The sequence below is a fragment of the Danio rerio genome, chromosome 4 (genome assembly GCF_049306965.1).
Source record: "Danio rerio strain Tuebingen ecotype United States chromosome 4, GRCz12tu, whole genome shotgun sequence".
NCBI lineage: Eukaryota > Metazoa > Chordata > Actinopteri > Cypriniformes > Danionidae > Danio > Danio rerio.
In genome coordinates this window covers 26,526,004-26,543,619 of record NC_133179.1, presented here as the reverse complement: position 1 = coordinate 26,543,619, position 17,616 = coordinate 26,526,004, and the positions used below count along the sequence as shown (strand labels likewise).

The 17,616-nt window shown below is 32.7% G+C and overlaps 1 protein-coding gene across 7 annotated transcripts in view; it reads left to right on the top strand.

The window, feature by feature from the left end:
- The window catches only part of fgd6 (FYVE, RhoGEF and PH domain containing 6), a 50,870-nt gene that overhangs the window by 21,690 nt on the left and 11,564 nt on the right, over positions 1-17,616 (top strand). For all 7 annotated transcript variants that reach the window (XM_073946088.1, XM_073946087.1, XM_005164823.6 and 4 more), the window contains 12 exons: positions 4,979-5,130; positions 6,845-7,001; positions 8,389-8,476; positions 10,700-10,750; positions 12,203-12,261; positions 12,343-12,414; positions 12,513-12,581; positions 13,223-13,306; positions 13,402-13,481; positions 13,579-13,678; positions 15,129-15,272; positions 16,964-17,066. In XM_073946088.1, the coding sequence (XP_073802189.1) occupies positions 4,979-5,130; positions 6,845-7,001; positions 8,389-8,476; positions 10,700-10,750; positions 12,203-12,261; positions 12,343-12,414; positions 12,513-12,581; positions 13,223-13,306; positions 13,402-13,481; positions 13,579-13,678; positions 15,129-15,272; positions 16,964-17,066 (1,159 nt within the window). The remainder of the gene's footprint in view (positions 1-4,978; positions 5,131-6,844; positions 7,002-8,388; positions 8,477-10,699; positions 10,751-12,202; positions 12,262-12,342; positions 12,415-12,512; positions 12,582-13,222; positions 13,307-13,401; positions 13,482-13,578; positions 13,679-15,128; positions 15,273-16,963; positions 17,067-17,616) is intronic.

Sequence of the window (17,616 nt, the reverse complement as noted above, 5' to 3'; positions counted from 1 at the left end):
ATTCTCATGGTTGCAGCAGGATCATAGAGGGAAACAGACACATCTGTTGGTTTATTTTTGGATTTTAATGAGTAGCTGCATGCTGTATGGAAGTGTGTTATCATGACTAAACATGTGCAACACTTGCATACATTTAAAACAAGCCATTGACTTTGAAATGTTCTTGAGTCAGTATAAGATCAGATATTTGTTTTATACTACAAGTTCAGATATTTGTATTATTATATTTGTTTGATATTTGCGTTATGTTAATAGCATAAAACAGTTTCTTTCTTTATTTTTTTTTGGTAAGAAACTAAAAACATGCAATAGACATCAATGAGGCAAGGCTTTTAAAAGGTTAATAGGCTAATAATAGCAAAAATGTCTTAAGGGGTGCACCAATATGGAATTTTTGACCTGCAATTTACTAATAACCAATAACACCTTAGTTTCAGCTGATATCCACACCAGACGCAACATGATAGAAGCATGTAAATACCACAGACATTCTGAATGACATGTTTACAATCTAATTAATAAATAATAAATCTCATTTTCATTATTCTAAGTACATACTGAGTGCCTCGTATTGTTGGTTTGCACTTAGTTCACAGTTCTGGTGTTCATATTTAAACTAAAGGTATGCTTTATTATTCTCTATATTAATAACGATCTGATCTGCTGGCAATAAATGTAACCTAAAATAATCATTGTCATAGTAGATTAGGTTAAATTCAACTTTATTATCATTGCACATGTACAAGTACAAGGTAATGAAATGCAGTTTGTGTCTAAACAGAAGTGCAATAGCAGCAAGTGCAGGATATTGGTATAAGTTATAAAATGCAATTATAGAAAAACTATGTGTGATATTTACAGATGGATGCACTATAGACATTATATGCAGTTTGTATTAACTATGAACAGAGATTTACAATAGATTATTATATGTACAGGTTGCTATTATTAATTAGAAGTATGCCGATAGATATGAGCATAATTACTAATGTATATGTGCAGTGGATATGTACAATTTAAGATGAATTACTGCACTAAATGCAATGAATTTGTACAGTTTTAAGTGTATTAGATGGTTAGGACAGAAACTTCCTTTAAAAGTAGCATGAAGTGCTTTGAAATGTGCAATTTTTTTATTCAGTGTTTGATATAATCTCAACTGAAACACGAAGACAGAGCAGAACATAAGGTAGCTCCCCCCCTTTTAAAAAAACAGTCAATAGTGTTTTTACCACAGCTCTGCCAGTGAGAGGTTGGGCTCAAGTTCATCAATTTAAAAGCAAATGAGAATTGTCTCGAAGAGGGAGGGTCATGCCGAATGCTAGAGAGTATTAAATTGGTCAAAAGCTTCGATGAAGATCTGAAGAGGAGGTGTCAAAAAATTGTCATTTAGGCGCAATCTTTGGATCTTCTTAATGCAAATTTTGCCTCTGTTTTAGACCACACTAGCTTATCGATATCTTTAGGACTAATATACTAACACTAAGATAAAAAATGCCTTTCAGTTAACAGTTTCTTTAACATGGAAAAGATGCCTTTTATCACGTCACAGCATTGAGTCATGTGTTGTTCGGACATTATACTAAATAGTGGTCACAAACTGATCACAATTTTCATGGTTCGATCACATTATGTTTTTTTTAGTCACAGATTGGATAATTTTTCGGAACAGCCAAAAAGAGGAGACGACAAAGCTGTAATTTTGTTAAAAATAAAATGATGAAATAATCAGCTTAATAAAAATAACTTGTAAAATATTCAGTACAATGAAAAATTCAATGTAACTATTACTGTTGCTGATAACGCTAAATGTAGATATCTAACATTATAATTTGTACAACTCCTATTTATTTTTTTTGTCACTTTTTCAATTAACGATTTAGTTATTCAATCATAAAACTTCATGTTTCGTTGCTAGATGGATATTTTTTAAATAATTATTCAGTGGAATATTTTTGTTGGTTAAATAATATAATTGCTGCCTACAAATATTTATTATAGCCAAGTTAAATGCATATGATGGTGATTTTAATCTTTACCGTAAACATCACTGGTTATATCTAAACTGTTATCCCAGTACTTCTGTGTTATTTGTTGTTTGTAAACTTAAGACTAATTCTATTTTTGCATTTTCAAAAGTGATTCGAACGAATATTAAACATATGCAGATCACTATCATTTATAATGTATGTTGTGTGGTTGTTGAGATCCCAATCTTTTAATGATTAATCATGTAGCTTTAAATGAATGCATTAATGCAGGCTAAACAAGTAGTGACAGAAAACACCTTTAATAACCTAAGAAACCCACCACATCCCGAATAACCCACCACAACTTCTTCCATCATCATTATGTATTTACATGAAAGCCTAAATGCTTTTATACATGTGATTTGATTGATGCGAGGAGTGATCTCTCTGTGATTAGTTACAAATTTATTTAATCTACAAGTAAAAAAAAAATGTATTAATCCGCTGGTTACGTGTGTTCTGAACTGCGAGTTTTAATGAATCACCCATGATTCGTTACACCCCTAATATTAAACATGTTTTAGAATTTTTTTAAGGGAAATCTTTAGAATAGATATTATCATTAATTGCTTTATAACCCAGCCTTTAGAGCTTAAACATAATTGCCATAAAAAGAATACAAGTAATTGCCACAAATATATATAGTGACTAATAGAAAGGACTAGAGGGATATTCAGAAAAGGAGAGACTGTAATCAGACAGGAGACAGCAGAGGAAAGACGAGAGGAAGAGCTTTTCCACAGAGGCTGGGGTAAAGGAATAAGAGATCAACACACAGAGAGAGTTTTCGGAAAGAAATTACACCCACCCTCCCTGTAACCCACTTGTTTGGCCGTGACCCCGAACAGCTGTCCTAAACACATGCATGTGTGTGTGCGTGTGTGAGTTTGTGAGAGTGTGTGCGCCAAGAATGCTGCACTATGTAGGAAAAAAACTGACATTGCGATATTTTGTTTTTCTGCGATATATATTACACTTTTAATATAATTTCTGAAGATGATTTAATTAACTATATTTAGGAAGAATTGATGACTTTACATTGACGGGGTGCTTCTGCTTATAATATACAGTATTAAACAAATTAGAAGCATAAATTAATACAATAAACCAAATATACTAAAGAAATAAGCAGTGCTTTATGGTTTTCTGGAGAGCTTAACTGTATTGAGGTAGAGAAATTCAATAACCAAATGTAAATAACACTATATACAGTAGTCAGTATTTGCCACTTTAACAAAGATTAATTGTGCTTAAATATTTATCAAAAAAACTGTACAGCGTTATTTTAGATTTGATAATTGAATTTTTGTACCTCGATTTTGTAATATTCCACCAAAAACTATAAAGCACTGTTTATTTATTTTTTATCTGTGCTTAAATTATATATAATTTATATATCAATTATAATTATACATATATACAGGGTGATTCAAAAAGAATACCACTACTTCAATCGAGAACTCTGCACAGAAGAAAAGATGAGCAAAACTCTTTCTGATGTCGATTGAAGGAAGCTCTGAAGTGTCATTTGGTTGTTTACTCGAAGGGGCAACTGTATCTGCGCAAACCTATCTGGAAAGAATTGGCTGTTCCCTCAGCTCGATAAAGACAGAAGAAGCACGTCAAATGGGACCACCCCATTGGCACTTATCTGTCCGTGCCTATTTAAATGAAAGCGTACCTAAAGCAATGGATCTTCCAGGCAGCTCATTACCCCCCCTGATTTATTTATTTTTTTTCTATAGGAGTATGTTAAAGATATGGTTTCAACCACCTTTACCAGCTAACATTAAGAAACTAAAAGAAGGAATAACTGCAGCTATTCAAACTGTTATGTACTGGATCCTACAGAGAGTGCTGGGTTAATGTCACTTGAGTGTCTGGAGGGGGTCATATTGAACATAAACTTGTTTTCTAAAAAAAAAAAACTTTAACTGCACTTCGTATTGATTAATTACCCAAGGTTCCATCATGTTTCTTTGATTAAATACAGAGTTGTGATATTATTTTTGAGTGTGCATCTTTTAAACTTTAGATCTCTAGTGTCTGCTTCTTACTGGTTGTATGTGGGCGGAGTAATACACAAAGGGTAAAGAGGCTGTAGGAGTTCTGATATTGCAGAATATCACATGGCTATCAGCTAATCAGATTTGAGAACCAGACAGAACTGTTGTATAAATCGAGTTGTATACTTATATATTTATATAGGATATTTTATGCAGACATATTCTCTCCTACAAAATCATGTAAATCAATTTAAAATTGTAAATTCTTCCCAAACATTTACTTAAGTCATATTGTGAAATCATATCAATATCGCAATATATATAGCAGAACTATAAAATATCACAATGTCCATTTTTTCATGCAGCCCTACATCATTACCTTTCCTCAAAAGCCTAAAACCTCTTAGGAAAAAAAGTCTTAGGACTATAGTTTTTATTGTAGAAATAATTAAATTAAATTATTATTTGTTGAATCTCCACACTTTTATTTTGTTCTGTGTGTCCAAATGGTTTAAATTAGCTTGAAATCTTACACAATCACATTGCAATACTGATGTTGAAACTGTATATTGTGCAGCCCTAGTGTGTTTGTTTGTGTATGTGCATGTATGAGTAATGAGAGAAATGTTCTCTCTGCTTCCTGTTGTAGCTGTATATGGCCTGTGCTATAGATGGACTTATTCATGCTCTTCAGTATGTTTATTTTTGCTTTGGTTGCATTTGTTGACTACTGTTCATAGATGATGGCGTTACCTATACTGTAAAAGATTTAGCACAAAAATATTGAGAACAACTTTTGTTTAAATGCTTGTAAATGAAGTCATCGTTGGAGTTTGTGGATGCAAGCATGTGTTTGTCACTATAACTCATCTTGTCTAGTGGTGTTTGTTTTGTTGCTGCATCCTGTATTTAGTTACTAGCTAACATCTCTATTTCTGTCAGGATTTCCGGGATGCAGTTGCGAAGGCGACTCGTGCGAGCGGGAAACCATTGGTGGAGGAGAAAGTGTTGAACCAGATCTTGTACTATCTGCCTCAGCTATACGAACTCAACAAAGACCTGCTGAAAGAGCTGGAGGAGAGAGTGGCACACTGGTAAAACACACACACACACACACACACACACACACACACACACACACACACACACAAATATGGAAGGAAATATGTTGCAGATGCATTTTACTTAAATTTTGCATTGAAGAAGCGCAGACACTTGCAGTGTCCCAATTAGCATACTATTCATCCTAAATAGTATTTGAAAATAGAATTAGTATGTCCAGAATCGTAGTTTGTTGAAAAGAGTATGCCAAAGGTTTCCAGATGGTTAAAATTTTAAGTGTAGAACCTTCCATACTTTAACCGCTGATATTGCCCACAGTACATTGCGTGTTCAGTGCTTACCACAGGTTTGAAATATACTTGCGGTGGTAGCTGGATTGAAACTCACCTTTTACCCACATTGCATAAATTGTTAACTATATAAGACAAACAAAACATAATTTGATTTTTAACACTATTTTTGGGATTATCAGGTTAAAATGTTTTCTTTTAGATATGTTAAAATAAAAATAAAAATTCACTATTTCTCTTTTATGCTATTCAGGAGCCATGCACCTACTGACAGGTCAAATCTGCTTCTCTGTATCACTCATTCAAATTTAGGTTGCTTTATTGGCATAACATTTTGTATAGTATTGGCCAAGCATTTTAGATGTTAAATAAAATATGTAATATATTGACATCATCAAATTAATACAATATACAGCAAATAGGAATTAAACCACAGAAAAAGGAATAAAAACAGACAATATGTTTGATAAATTATAATAATTACAGGAATAAAACTTATTTTAAATAAGACAAATAAGTTAATGACCTGTTTCTAGACCTGTTTCAGTCAATTTAGATTTAATTTCGTCCTCTCCTAGTATTTGGTAAAGTTTTTTGGAGTCGTTTAGATTAAAGAAATAATTATTTAATGTCTCTCTCGCTCTCGCGGCTGTGCGCAAAAAAAAAATACAATAGCTTAGAAAATGAAAGCAAAACCAAATCCCGGACATTTTAGTAGGTTTGGAAGCGCTGGCGAGATGCAAAAAGGTGCAGGTCTCTGTAGGTATGCAGAGCATGTGAGTGTTGACTGTTCTTGCACACACAGAATGAGCAGTATGAAATGAGTAGAGGAGAGAAAATTATCCAGTACTTAATCGCTCGTGGATGTTTGTTTGTTATTGGGCGGATAAAAAAAATGTAAAAGGACAATAATAACAGTAAAAAAATGTCACTAAATATACTTGGCCGTTGGACGTGAATTCGATTAGAACTACAAACGCGGAAGAAAAGTGTAAATAAACAACAAAAATTATGGATGCCAAGACCAATCATCAAGTAGAGAGGCTTCGGTAAAGATGTTTGTATGAATTATTTTGAATTAATATCTAGCCAATTGGAAAATACTTAAATCACGATGTGTTATATTTCATCTACAACAACAACAACACTGAACTTATATAAATACATGTTTGGACATTAACATCGGAATGCAGAATTATCCAAAGACCTGAGGAGGCAATGAGGAGACAATGGTTACCTAAATAACTAGCCATTACAGCCAAGGTCTGCTGTTGAAGAGACATGTCCAATAGTTGAATCTATGCCAAAAAGAACCAAAGAGCAAGTTATAAATAAAAGATGTTTTGTGACTAACAGCAAAGAAATATGGCAAATAGTCCTTTGTGGGATTTTTTTAATCTTGTCAGGAAAAAAAAATATTTAAGAACTGTAAACTACTGCCTGCCATCTTCTGCAGGTCTGATCACCAGAGGTTGGCTGATATTTTCGTTCAGAAGGGTCCATATCTGAAAATGTACTCCACGTACATACGAGAGTTTGACCGTAATGTGGCTCTGCTGGATGAACAGTGTCGCAAAAATCCCCCTTTTTCCAGTGTTGTGCGTCAGTTTGAGGTTGGTGTGTATGAACTGTTTCACTGCCTTTGCCGACACCAGATGTGTACATTGATTGTGGAAATGATTAGAGTAAAGTGATAAAAATATGATTTAAAGTATGAATGAAGTAGTTAAAATTTAAATATGAATATGAATTGAATATGAATGAAGTACTTAAAGTTGTTTTAAAATGTAAAATTCAAAGTTAATAACAGTAATCCATTTAATACAGTAACAAATAAATAGTCGCACATTTTAAAAATATATTAGCGTAAAAAAACACAAATTAAATTGCTAGATTGTATAGATTAGATAGCAGACAAATCTAGCGTTATAACAATTATAAAATCATATATAAATATGTTTAAAGCTTAAAATAAATTATACAAAACTTGTCTAAATAAATGAAAATTCAGCAATTTATATAATTGAGAATTCACTACACTCTTAATTAAATTTGTATTTATTGTTATTATTTTATTCAGATATTTATATTTGTTTTGTATGAATTTAACATTTATCATTAACTGTATTAATATTATAATTTATTATATTTTATTTAATTTTTATTACTTTAAATACTTTGTATTTCTTTTGTATGGATTAAACTGCATACTTTTATCACTATGTATTACTGTTACTAATATTTGTTTAATTAAGTACTTACTTTTGTGCAACTCAACACTTTTTTGATGGCACAAAAAAACCACCCATGTCTCTGAATAAAATGACACTTAACAAAGGAAGACTCGACGAATGTATCGAATCAGTTAGGTTTTTGCAAATAAATGTGCAGTAAAGCTGATTTATACTTCTGCGTCAAGTGACCGGCGTAACCCACGGTGCAGGAAACGCGCGTGGCTGTGCATTTATACTTCTGCGCACTGTCTCTGTCGGTCTGCATTAACACTTCCGAAACGCTAGTGGGCAGTGAGGTGTTAATGTTCCTCTGTGTCGAGTTTCTTCTCTGCTTTTTTGCTTTTCCTGAACACTTCCGGGATGTACAAGTGGCTCAAACTCGCTCATTTTGAGGCAGGTACCGGCGGACGTGCAACAACTTTAACTATGAGGTAAACACAAAACAAAACTTTCTATCCGGAGCTCCTTCACGGTACTCCACACTTGTAAACAATCGCTCGCGCCATTCGCGCGGCTCTCGGTCCCGCCCAGACTCGTCAGCGCTACCAAGCCGACCAATCACAGAGCTTACGCTACGCGCCGTTGCGACGTGTAGTTACATTTTTTGAGAGGTGCACGTCAGTGACGGCGATGGCCACGGCGAAGGGCTATGCGTCAGATGCGTTTAACGCAGAAGTATAAATCAGCCTTAACGCTGAAACTCTATATATGTAAACATCATTTTAAGGTTTTATGACCCTCTGATATTTGACTCATTCTTCCTCAGACAAGTCCTCGCTGTGCTAGTCTTGCTTTGAAGCATTACCTGCTGAAACCGGTGCAGCGGATCCCTCAATACCAGCTTCTGCTCACAGGTAAACAGATGAGTAAACACTGTGCTACTGTAGCAACAACAGCAGCACAGGTGGATATCATTAAAATTCAATCAGCCATATACAGTTGTTCCATCTGCTGCACAGATTTGTGGCTGCTCTGCATTAGGTTTTGAACACTAAATTCACTTATTTAGTGAGTTACTAAGTTTAACTTTTGTATGGGAAGTTTATAAATGTGACACTAGGGGCCCTATCATACACCCGGTACACACCGGACACAATTGTTGATTGCAAGTTTCAGCTTGACACAAGAGTCGTTTTGACGTTTTGCGCCACACTGTTTAAATAGCAAATGTATTTGCACTTACATGTGCGCTCATTGGTGTTCTGGTCTAAAGAGGAAGGCGTGTTAAGGCACATTGCTGGTGCAATGCTATTTTGAAAAACTATAATAGATTTTTCAATAGACCAGAACAAAGCCGGTCTATTGTCCAGTGCAGAGCGCGTTAGTTGTGCGCGTTGCTTACACACTGCTTACTACACACAAGATGTAGAGCAATACGCAAATATCTTTACAAATGAAAAATAATTAAAAGGATATAGGATTAGGATGAGGATAGGATTAATAGGATATAATAAGGATATATATAGGATATAAATATAAAGGATTAAAATATTACAAAACATATTATTTTCTAGCCTACATAAATATAAAAACCATACTTTCATGCCTTCTTCATTTCAGGGGGCTTTTTCAGTTTATTCATGACGATTTGCTTTTGTATAATGTTATTATTATTAGCAGGATTATTTATTATATCCATATTTATGTTTGTTTTAATAAAACAAGCTTAGATTTGCCCACCTGTCAGATGTTAGACCATATGGGGCACAGCATGTGTATTAGGATATAACTCAGGTTTTTGACCACACTTTGTTATTATTGTTCATTTTTTTTTTATGGAAATTAGAACTGAATTTAGAAATAGTTTTGAAACAAATCTTTGCGTTAAAACAACTGAAATTAATTATTTATAGGCTAATTGATGTCTGTGCGTACAAGGTTTCCCTATCCACGAGAGCGAAAGTGAAAGTAGATATTGAGGAGGCTTATCACTCATTCTCACGCTGTAGATGCTCTGTTTAACTGTTTTCTTGCTGGTAAAAAGCTCAGTTTTTCCACTTACACTTACTTTACGACATGTAAAAAGCAAATGTGCCATGGCGTGACGCAACTAACTTTTAAGACGAATGGGAGACGAGACTCTGATTGGATTATTCTCAAAACACACTTATAACTCAATAAGAAAATAAGCTCAACCCTTTTAGACCATGCGCCACGGCGCAAAGCAGATTTTTTCGTCCTTATATTAGCAAAAGTGGATTCTGAAAAGCCCTGAATGCGTTTGCGCCCTGTGCTTTGCACTTTGTGCATGGATCATCAAAATAGAGCCCTAGATCTTTGAATGTATACCATTTGAGGTTGCTTTCATATTTAGGTTGATTGCAAGATTCAAACCCATCTATCCATCCATCAAAACCTGTAGCCATTGACTTCTATATTAGAAAAAAACAACTAATATGGAAGTCAATGTTTACAGGTTTGCAACCTATTTCAAAATATCTTCTTTTGTGTTTAACACAAGAAAGAAACTCGTAAAGGATAAATAAAGGATGGCAGAAATTACATTTTGGGTAAACTGTCTCTTTAGTAAGAAACAATAAATTATAATAAGAAATAGAGAGCAAATACAGTTCAGGAAGAGTACTCGCACAACCAAGCAGTACAGTGCAACATAAGGACTAATTTAGCCCTGATTAACTCAATCAGGAACTAATGAGGTGAAAGAGTAAAATAAATTTAGGGTTTACATTTCTAGAATTTATCTGTAGAGCCCTGGATAGAATCTAGAGAGAGGAAACCATAAGATGTGTTAACCAAATGTTGGAAAGGTGAGGAGTTGCAATGAAGCAAAATGCTTTTTAAATAGAACTCTGATGTCATATTGGCTTGGGTGCACACCAAAAGAGCTAGTGTGAAGTCACCCTTAGAGAAATGAAGCAAACCTGCATTATATATCATGAGAAAATAAAAACACATAATATATAATGTTCATATAATTCTATTACATTATAACATATAATTCTATGTTATAATGTAATAGAAGACCTCCTAAGCAAAATAGAAACCTTTAAAATAGCATAATGAATGTCATTTTAATAAAACTAATATCTTTGACCTTTTTTTGTCTCTTTTTTTAGATTATTTAAAAAATCTTCCTGAGGATTCTTCCGACTACAAAGACACACAAAGTAAGAGCACATCATTAATAAAATAACCAGAGACCAGTGAAAAAAATCTAATAAAATGGCCTGGTTTTATACAGAGTAACACAAATTCAGAGTGAATGTTTATCAGTCTGACTGTTAATTATTTACTAAAACATAGTTTAAGTATGTTTAGATCAAGAACCATTTGGTGAGATTAAAAAAAAAACTTTACTTAAAGGGCACCTATGATTAAAACATGTTTTGTAAGCTATTTGAACAGAACTGTGTGTAGGTATAATGTGTCCACAGTCATATTGGGGTGATCGAAACACAATAAGCATGTATTGCATAGGAATGTGGTTTCCCTGCCTACCGATTTGATTGGCAGTCACGTATAAACATGTCTCTGTAGTAACGCGTATAATCATATTAACAAGACAGGACGTGCGCAAAGCAACAGGGATTAAAAGATCTTTTCAGCTTGTTGTGATCATCAATCAGCATCAAATGTGATCAACAATGAGTTTTAATAGTTTTAAACATTTTTAAAACAGTGCGTGTTTGTAATAAATACAGTAAAATACGTACTTGCGAGCGAACTTAATAACGAAATTGTGTGTGACTCATCATTGCAGAAAGGCTTGAATTAACTCATCAACAAATATAACAAATTACTTTTGATAAAGTTCTTACTGTAGTAAGGGAGATCTGCTTTATTCTTGTCTGTCACTGTGCTGTTTACGTGAAGCTTGCGCGCACATGGGAACAGTGGGCGGGGAGAATCAGCTTTAAAGGCACAGGCAACAAAAACAGTTACAATGCCATAACAGCTCAAATTTCCCAGTTTTAAAGAGGTATAATAAATACTCTGATGGGTATATTAAGCTGATACTTTACAGACACATTCTGGAGACACCAAACATTTATATTAAATCTTGAAAAAGGGTTAAAATAGGTGCCCTTTAAGGATCACAGTGCAAGACCAAAATACAAATTTATTGTTACAGTGATCATTTCAGCTAGTTTTTCCTCATTTTTCTGCAAGAAATTATGAATCTTTTAAAAAATGAATAAAATGTGTATTTTTACTGTTTAGACATTGTAACTTTTTGCATGATTATGTTGCACTAAATGATGTTAAAACATAATTTAATCATATTTTGACTTTTTTATTTTTACGGTTATTTGAAACATGAAAGTACTTTCATTTAAAATGAGTTTTGTGTGTATTAAATCCCTTTGATTTTACTTAAAAATGCCAAATTATGGGGATTTTATTTTATTTTATTTTGTTTTACCAAAATATTCAGAAAAGTCAGAATGCTACAATTGATTTGTTAATATAAAAAGCTCTCAAGCATCTCACGTTATCTCAGAGATTTGCTGCAAAATAAAACCAAAATTAAATAAAATCTAACACTTGTTTAATGAATACAAAAAAAAAAAACTGTCCCGATGTTCTGTTGACATCAATTGTTTGTTTGATTTATTCAGCGGCTCTTAGTGTGGTAAAAGAAGTGGCAAACCATGCAAATGACATCATGAAGCAAGGGGTAAAACTACAAACACAACACCACATACACTTATTAAACTCTGATGACAATGATCTTCTAACGTGCATCTCTTTAATGCAGGACAACTTTCAGAAGCTGATGCAGGTTCAGTACAGTCTGAATGGTCACCATGAAATTGTCCAGCCTGGCAGAGTGAGAAACTCAGTTACCCATGATTCATTGTGTATCTGAACAGTCTCTGAAGTGTCTTGTTTTGCTTATCTAATGTATTGTTTTTGTTACATATGCAGGTTTTCTTGAAAGAGGGCACTTTAATGAAACTTTCTAGGAAAGTTATGCAGCCCAGAATGTTCTTCCTGGTAAGAAACATAAATATATTATTGCTTAATAAAATGAACAGGGTTGTTTTTGTATCATTTACATAAAGCTACTTATTTTGATCATATTTTAATATTATTTATTCGGTAGTTTTGGTGGGTATGCATGTTTTTTTCTTTTTTTTCAATTCTAAATGTTAAGACTGTTGTTTGATTTTTTTTTTATTCATTCACATATATATACATTTTTTTTGTTTGTGTGTGTGTTTTTGTTTTAGCCAGCATTGATATACCCACACAATTAGTATTTGAAAATTTGATTTGGGGTGTTAAAGCTAAAAAGACAGCATATTTGTTACTTTTTGTTAGAATTTTGGTAATAATAATGTAAACATCTTAAGTTTTTGACAAAAAATTATGAATTTTTGGTCCTAGTCATCAGGACTACTGCTTCCGAAGAAATCTATGAACGTGTTAAAGTTAAAATATGATACTTTTATTGTTTTTGTTTTGACAGAGACATTTTTGTCCTTCATGGACCTGTGTGAACCTTTTTTTAAATTGACACATATGTATTTATAACATAAGTTATTTATAGTACAGGAAATTGCTGCATATCACAGGAAACTGAATAAGCTAGCACTTGTTTTTTGATACCCAGTCAATGTTCATTCTCTCAACAGTTTAATGACATCCTGCTGTACACAACACCAGTGCAGTCTGGACAGTATAAAGTCAACAGTATGCTCTCTCTGGCTGGCATGAAGGTCAGATATCAATTATCCATAATATGTCCACTCTCTCAAACACGCATTCATATGACATTTTATATATAAGTGTTTATGTTCCATGTCTTCAACAGGTGAGCAAACCCAGTCAGGAGGCGTATCAGAATGAGTTAAACATTGAGAGTGTTGAAAGATCCTTCATACTGTCTGCCAAGTAAGAAACACACACAAGCATGTGATTTTCAGCTATGTCAAAACTGGAAATCATTTTGAATCGAGTTGAAATGACTGACTAAACGTGATGTTTGCAGTTCAGCGACTGAAAGAGATGAATGGTTGGAAGCCATTGCTACAGCAATAGATGATTACACCAGAAAGAAGATTTCGTTCTTCTCCAGTCGAAGCCAAGAGGTGTGTGAAATTTAAGATGCGTTCTTGTGTTTGTGTGTAGGGTTATTGTTCTTGTGCGTATGCCATTCCGTCAACTGGCAATATTTGCTTTCTTTAATTGATTTCCACAGCCATTTTTTTAAACGACAATTTTCTTTTGTTTTATTTACATCAAGTACTTGAATTTAACTAGTTAAAAACATTCAGAATACTATGAACTGTTATAAGTAATAATAAACAGTTTTATCGTGTTTATCTGAGATGCAAAATGGCATAAGATACAAGTCTTGTTAGTCTGTCAATATCTGTATCTGCTAAAAGGTGGATACAAAGGCTTTCATTTATTATTTTAATTTATAATATTAATTTATCAATTAATATTAATCACATATTTTTGGAAGTCATTACTTTATAATAGCCAGTTTAATGCTTTAAAATTCAGTGAAATAATACAACACAAAAAAAAAAAATTATATTGGAATTAATAGTTTTTTTTTTCAAACAATTAAAGTATTAAGTTAACCTTACCCTTAGAAACATAAAAATATTCACAAATAACATGCTTAACTGTTTCCAATTAGGCTAATGTTGAAGTTTACTTAATTTAAAGGGGGGAGGGGGGATACTCAGATCTTGATTTTAACAACAAAAGTATTTAACAACAAAATAATTATACCATCCAATGTCAACATTTTTGTAAAATAAAATAAATAAATCTAGGAAAAACTCAAAAAAAAAAAAAACCCACAAATAATTATTTTTTTGCCTTTTGTACTGTTTAAATTTAAATATTACCTCACTTTTCTTTGGCCTATTAATTATTTATTATTTTTACACCTGCAATTTACAGAATCAAATCATTGCACTCCCCTTTCTGGACAGACCACTTTAATGGACATTATTGCGACACATTGAGCCATACATTCAGTATCAGAAGGAAAAAACAAATGGCAAGAACAAAAAATAAATAAAAAAATAAGATATAATAATAAACAATAAGATATAATAATAAACAAATCTATAAATGAATAACTATAATCAAAATTTATACAATAAACATTATCCTGCCATCTCAGTAGATTCAGTCAATGTAATATCTAAATTATATATATTTTTTCAGAATGAACATTACTTTTTAACATGAACATAGGAAGAAAGTTTACTAAGCCATACAATATGAGGTAGGGATTCTTCTTATTTCCGTTTGAAGGCCATAAACTTTTTTGCTGCTATTAGAGTCATCTTGACAAACTATAAATTCTTTAAAACTAGCAATCTTCTTGCTGTGAGGCGACCGTGCCATTTAAAATTCATTAAATGCATAATAAACAACCTAGCTGCAATAAAAAAAGCAACCAATCATTATAATACAATATTTCAGACACTTTGTGAAGGCACTCAAAGAAACTTGACATAAATTAAACTGTTCATCTTATGTTTTATGTTGATTCTTTTTTTTCTTCCCATGCAGCTGGAAGGAATCTCTGACGATGGTTTACCACTGGGCTCTAAGGCTCCTATCTGGATTCCAGATTTACGAACGACTATGTGTATGATCTGCACGTGCGAGTTCACTCTGACCTGGAGACGCCATCACTGCCGTGCCTGTGGAAAGGTTGGAAATAAGAGATGTTATTAGCTTTGCTTCTGCTTCTTTTTTATGAATAACGCTGTGCAATATGACTATGTATTGTATAGACAAAATAAAAAGTCTATCGTTTCATATTACATTCTATTGTTTATATTGTAATGTCATAAAATGCAATGTCTATGGTCATTTTTTTAAATTTACATATGAGGGCAAAATTACACGTCATTATGGGGATGCAGACAGAAACATGAATAACAGCATCACGAAAAAATGTTTAAGTTTGGCATTTTATTTAGCAATATTTTGCATAATGGCACCATTATGCATATATTTTGGAACTGTGAAAAACTAAATGAGTTTTGGTATACTGTCCATACAGTTGAAGTCAGAATTATTAGCCCTCTTTTCAATTTTTTTTGGTCAATAGTCTACAGAACAAACCATCGTTACACAATAACTTGCCTATTACCCTAACCTGCCTAGATAATCTTATTAAGCCTTTAAATATCACTTTAAGCTATATAGAAGTGTCTTGAAAAATATCTAGTCAAATATTATTTACTGTCATCTTGGCAAAGATAAAATAAATCAGTTATTAGAAATGAGTTATTAAACCATGTTTAGAAATGTGTTGAAAAAAATCTTCTTTCCGTTAAACAGAAATTGGGGATAAAAATAAACAGGGGTGCTAATAATTCAGGGGGTTGAATAATTCTGACTTCAACTGTAAGTTTTCTGTTAAGAAATATCACAAGACTCCTTTAATATATCTTTTTGGGGTGGACTTGTGAAATGTTTTCTGTTAAACTGAAAACAGGAACACCCTCCAACATTTGAATTATTTAAAAATATTATAAATGATACACTGCATTTGGAATATTTAACATATAGTTTAAAAAACAAAATACACATAATTTTAGAAACCTGGAATATATTTTGGACCTTTAATATGAACTCTTTGACCTGTGCTTATATAAAACCTATTGCTATAACACTGACCACTCGTATGCTGTTATTTGATTTCTGTTTTCTAAATTTGACGATGTACAGTTGAAGTCAGAATTATTAGCCTCTCTTTGAATTTTTTTTCTCTTTTAAATATTTTCCAGATGATGTTTAACAGTGCAAGGAAATTTTCACAGTATGGCTGATAATATTTCTTTCACTGAAGAAAGTCTTATTTGTATTGTTTCATATAAATAAACAGCAGTTTTAAATTTTGTAAAACTATTTTAAGGTCAAAATTATTAGCCTCTTTAAGCTATAGTCTATAGTCTACAGAACAAACCATCATTATACAATAACTTGCCTAATTACCCTAACCTGCCTAATTAACCCAGTTAAGCCTTTAAATGTCACTTTAAGCTGTATAGAAGTGTCTTGAAACATATAAATCAGTTATTAGAAATGAGTTATTAAAACTATTATGTTTAGAAATACGTTTTCTGTTAAACAGAAATTCTGGATAAAAATAAAGGGGGGCTAATAATTCAGATTTCAACTGTAGATGTTTTTATATTTGTATACTCTGATGCTATTTAATGCTCAATCTTCTTTTTGTTAATTGTGTTGATTGTTATATTGTAAAACGATAAATCATAATTAATAATAATAAAAATGAATTTACAGAAATTGTTCTATGTTGATGTACATATCATAATCAGGGCTTGAGATTATTTACATCATGATAAGAGATTTGTTTACTTTGGCCACAGGTGGTGTGTCAGGCATGTTCGTCTAATAAATTCTACCTGGAATACCTGAAGAATCAACTGGCAAGAGTGTGTGACCATTGCTATATTAAACTACAGCACAAGGGTATGTGATTTCTGTTGTTTATCTATCTCTGGACTGTTCCATGGCTCCATCATCTATAGTAGTAATAGTGTTTATTGTTCTATTTTTAATGTGGTTATGCTTAGTGTTCAGTTCTTATGCTTAAACGGTCCTTTCACCCCAAAATAAAAATTGTCCTTATTTACTTGTTCATCTTCAGAACACAAATGAAGATACTTTTTTCCCCTAAAACATAATTTATTGGATTTTTTTTTCCGAACAAAGTATTGACCTTATTCTTCAATGCGGAAGTGCGCTCGTTTTTGCGTTGTTTTAGAACTTTTGATTCAGTTGCCAGGTAGAAATAGCTAAAACGGTCAAACTACTTGCTCTTCCAACAAGTGTGTGCATGACTATACAGACAAAGCAGAATAATATAATAGGAAAATATCAGTGTGCAACATCAAGCAGCAGAGCGAGATGTTTGTAACATCTAAAAATCAATGGAAGTGAATGAAACCGGAAGTCTACGTCAAAGAGATTCAAATGGCTGCGCCTGCTTGTACGCAAAGAATAAGGTCAATAGGAAAAC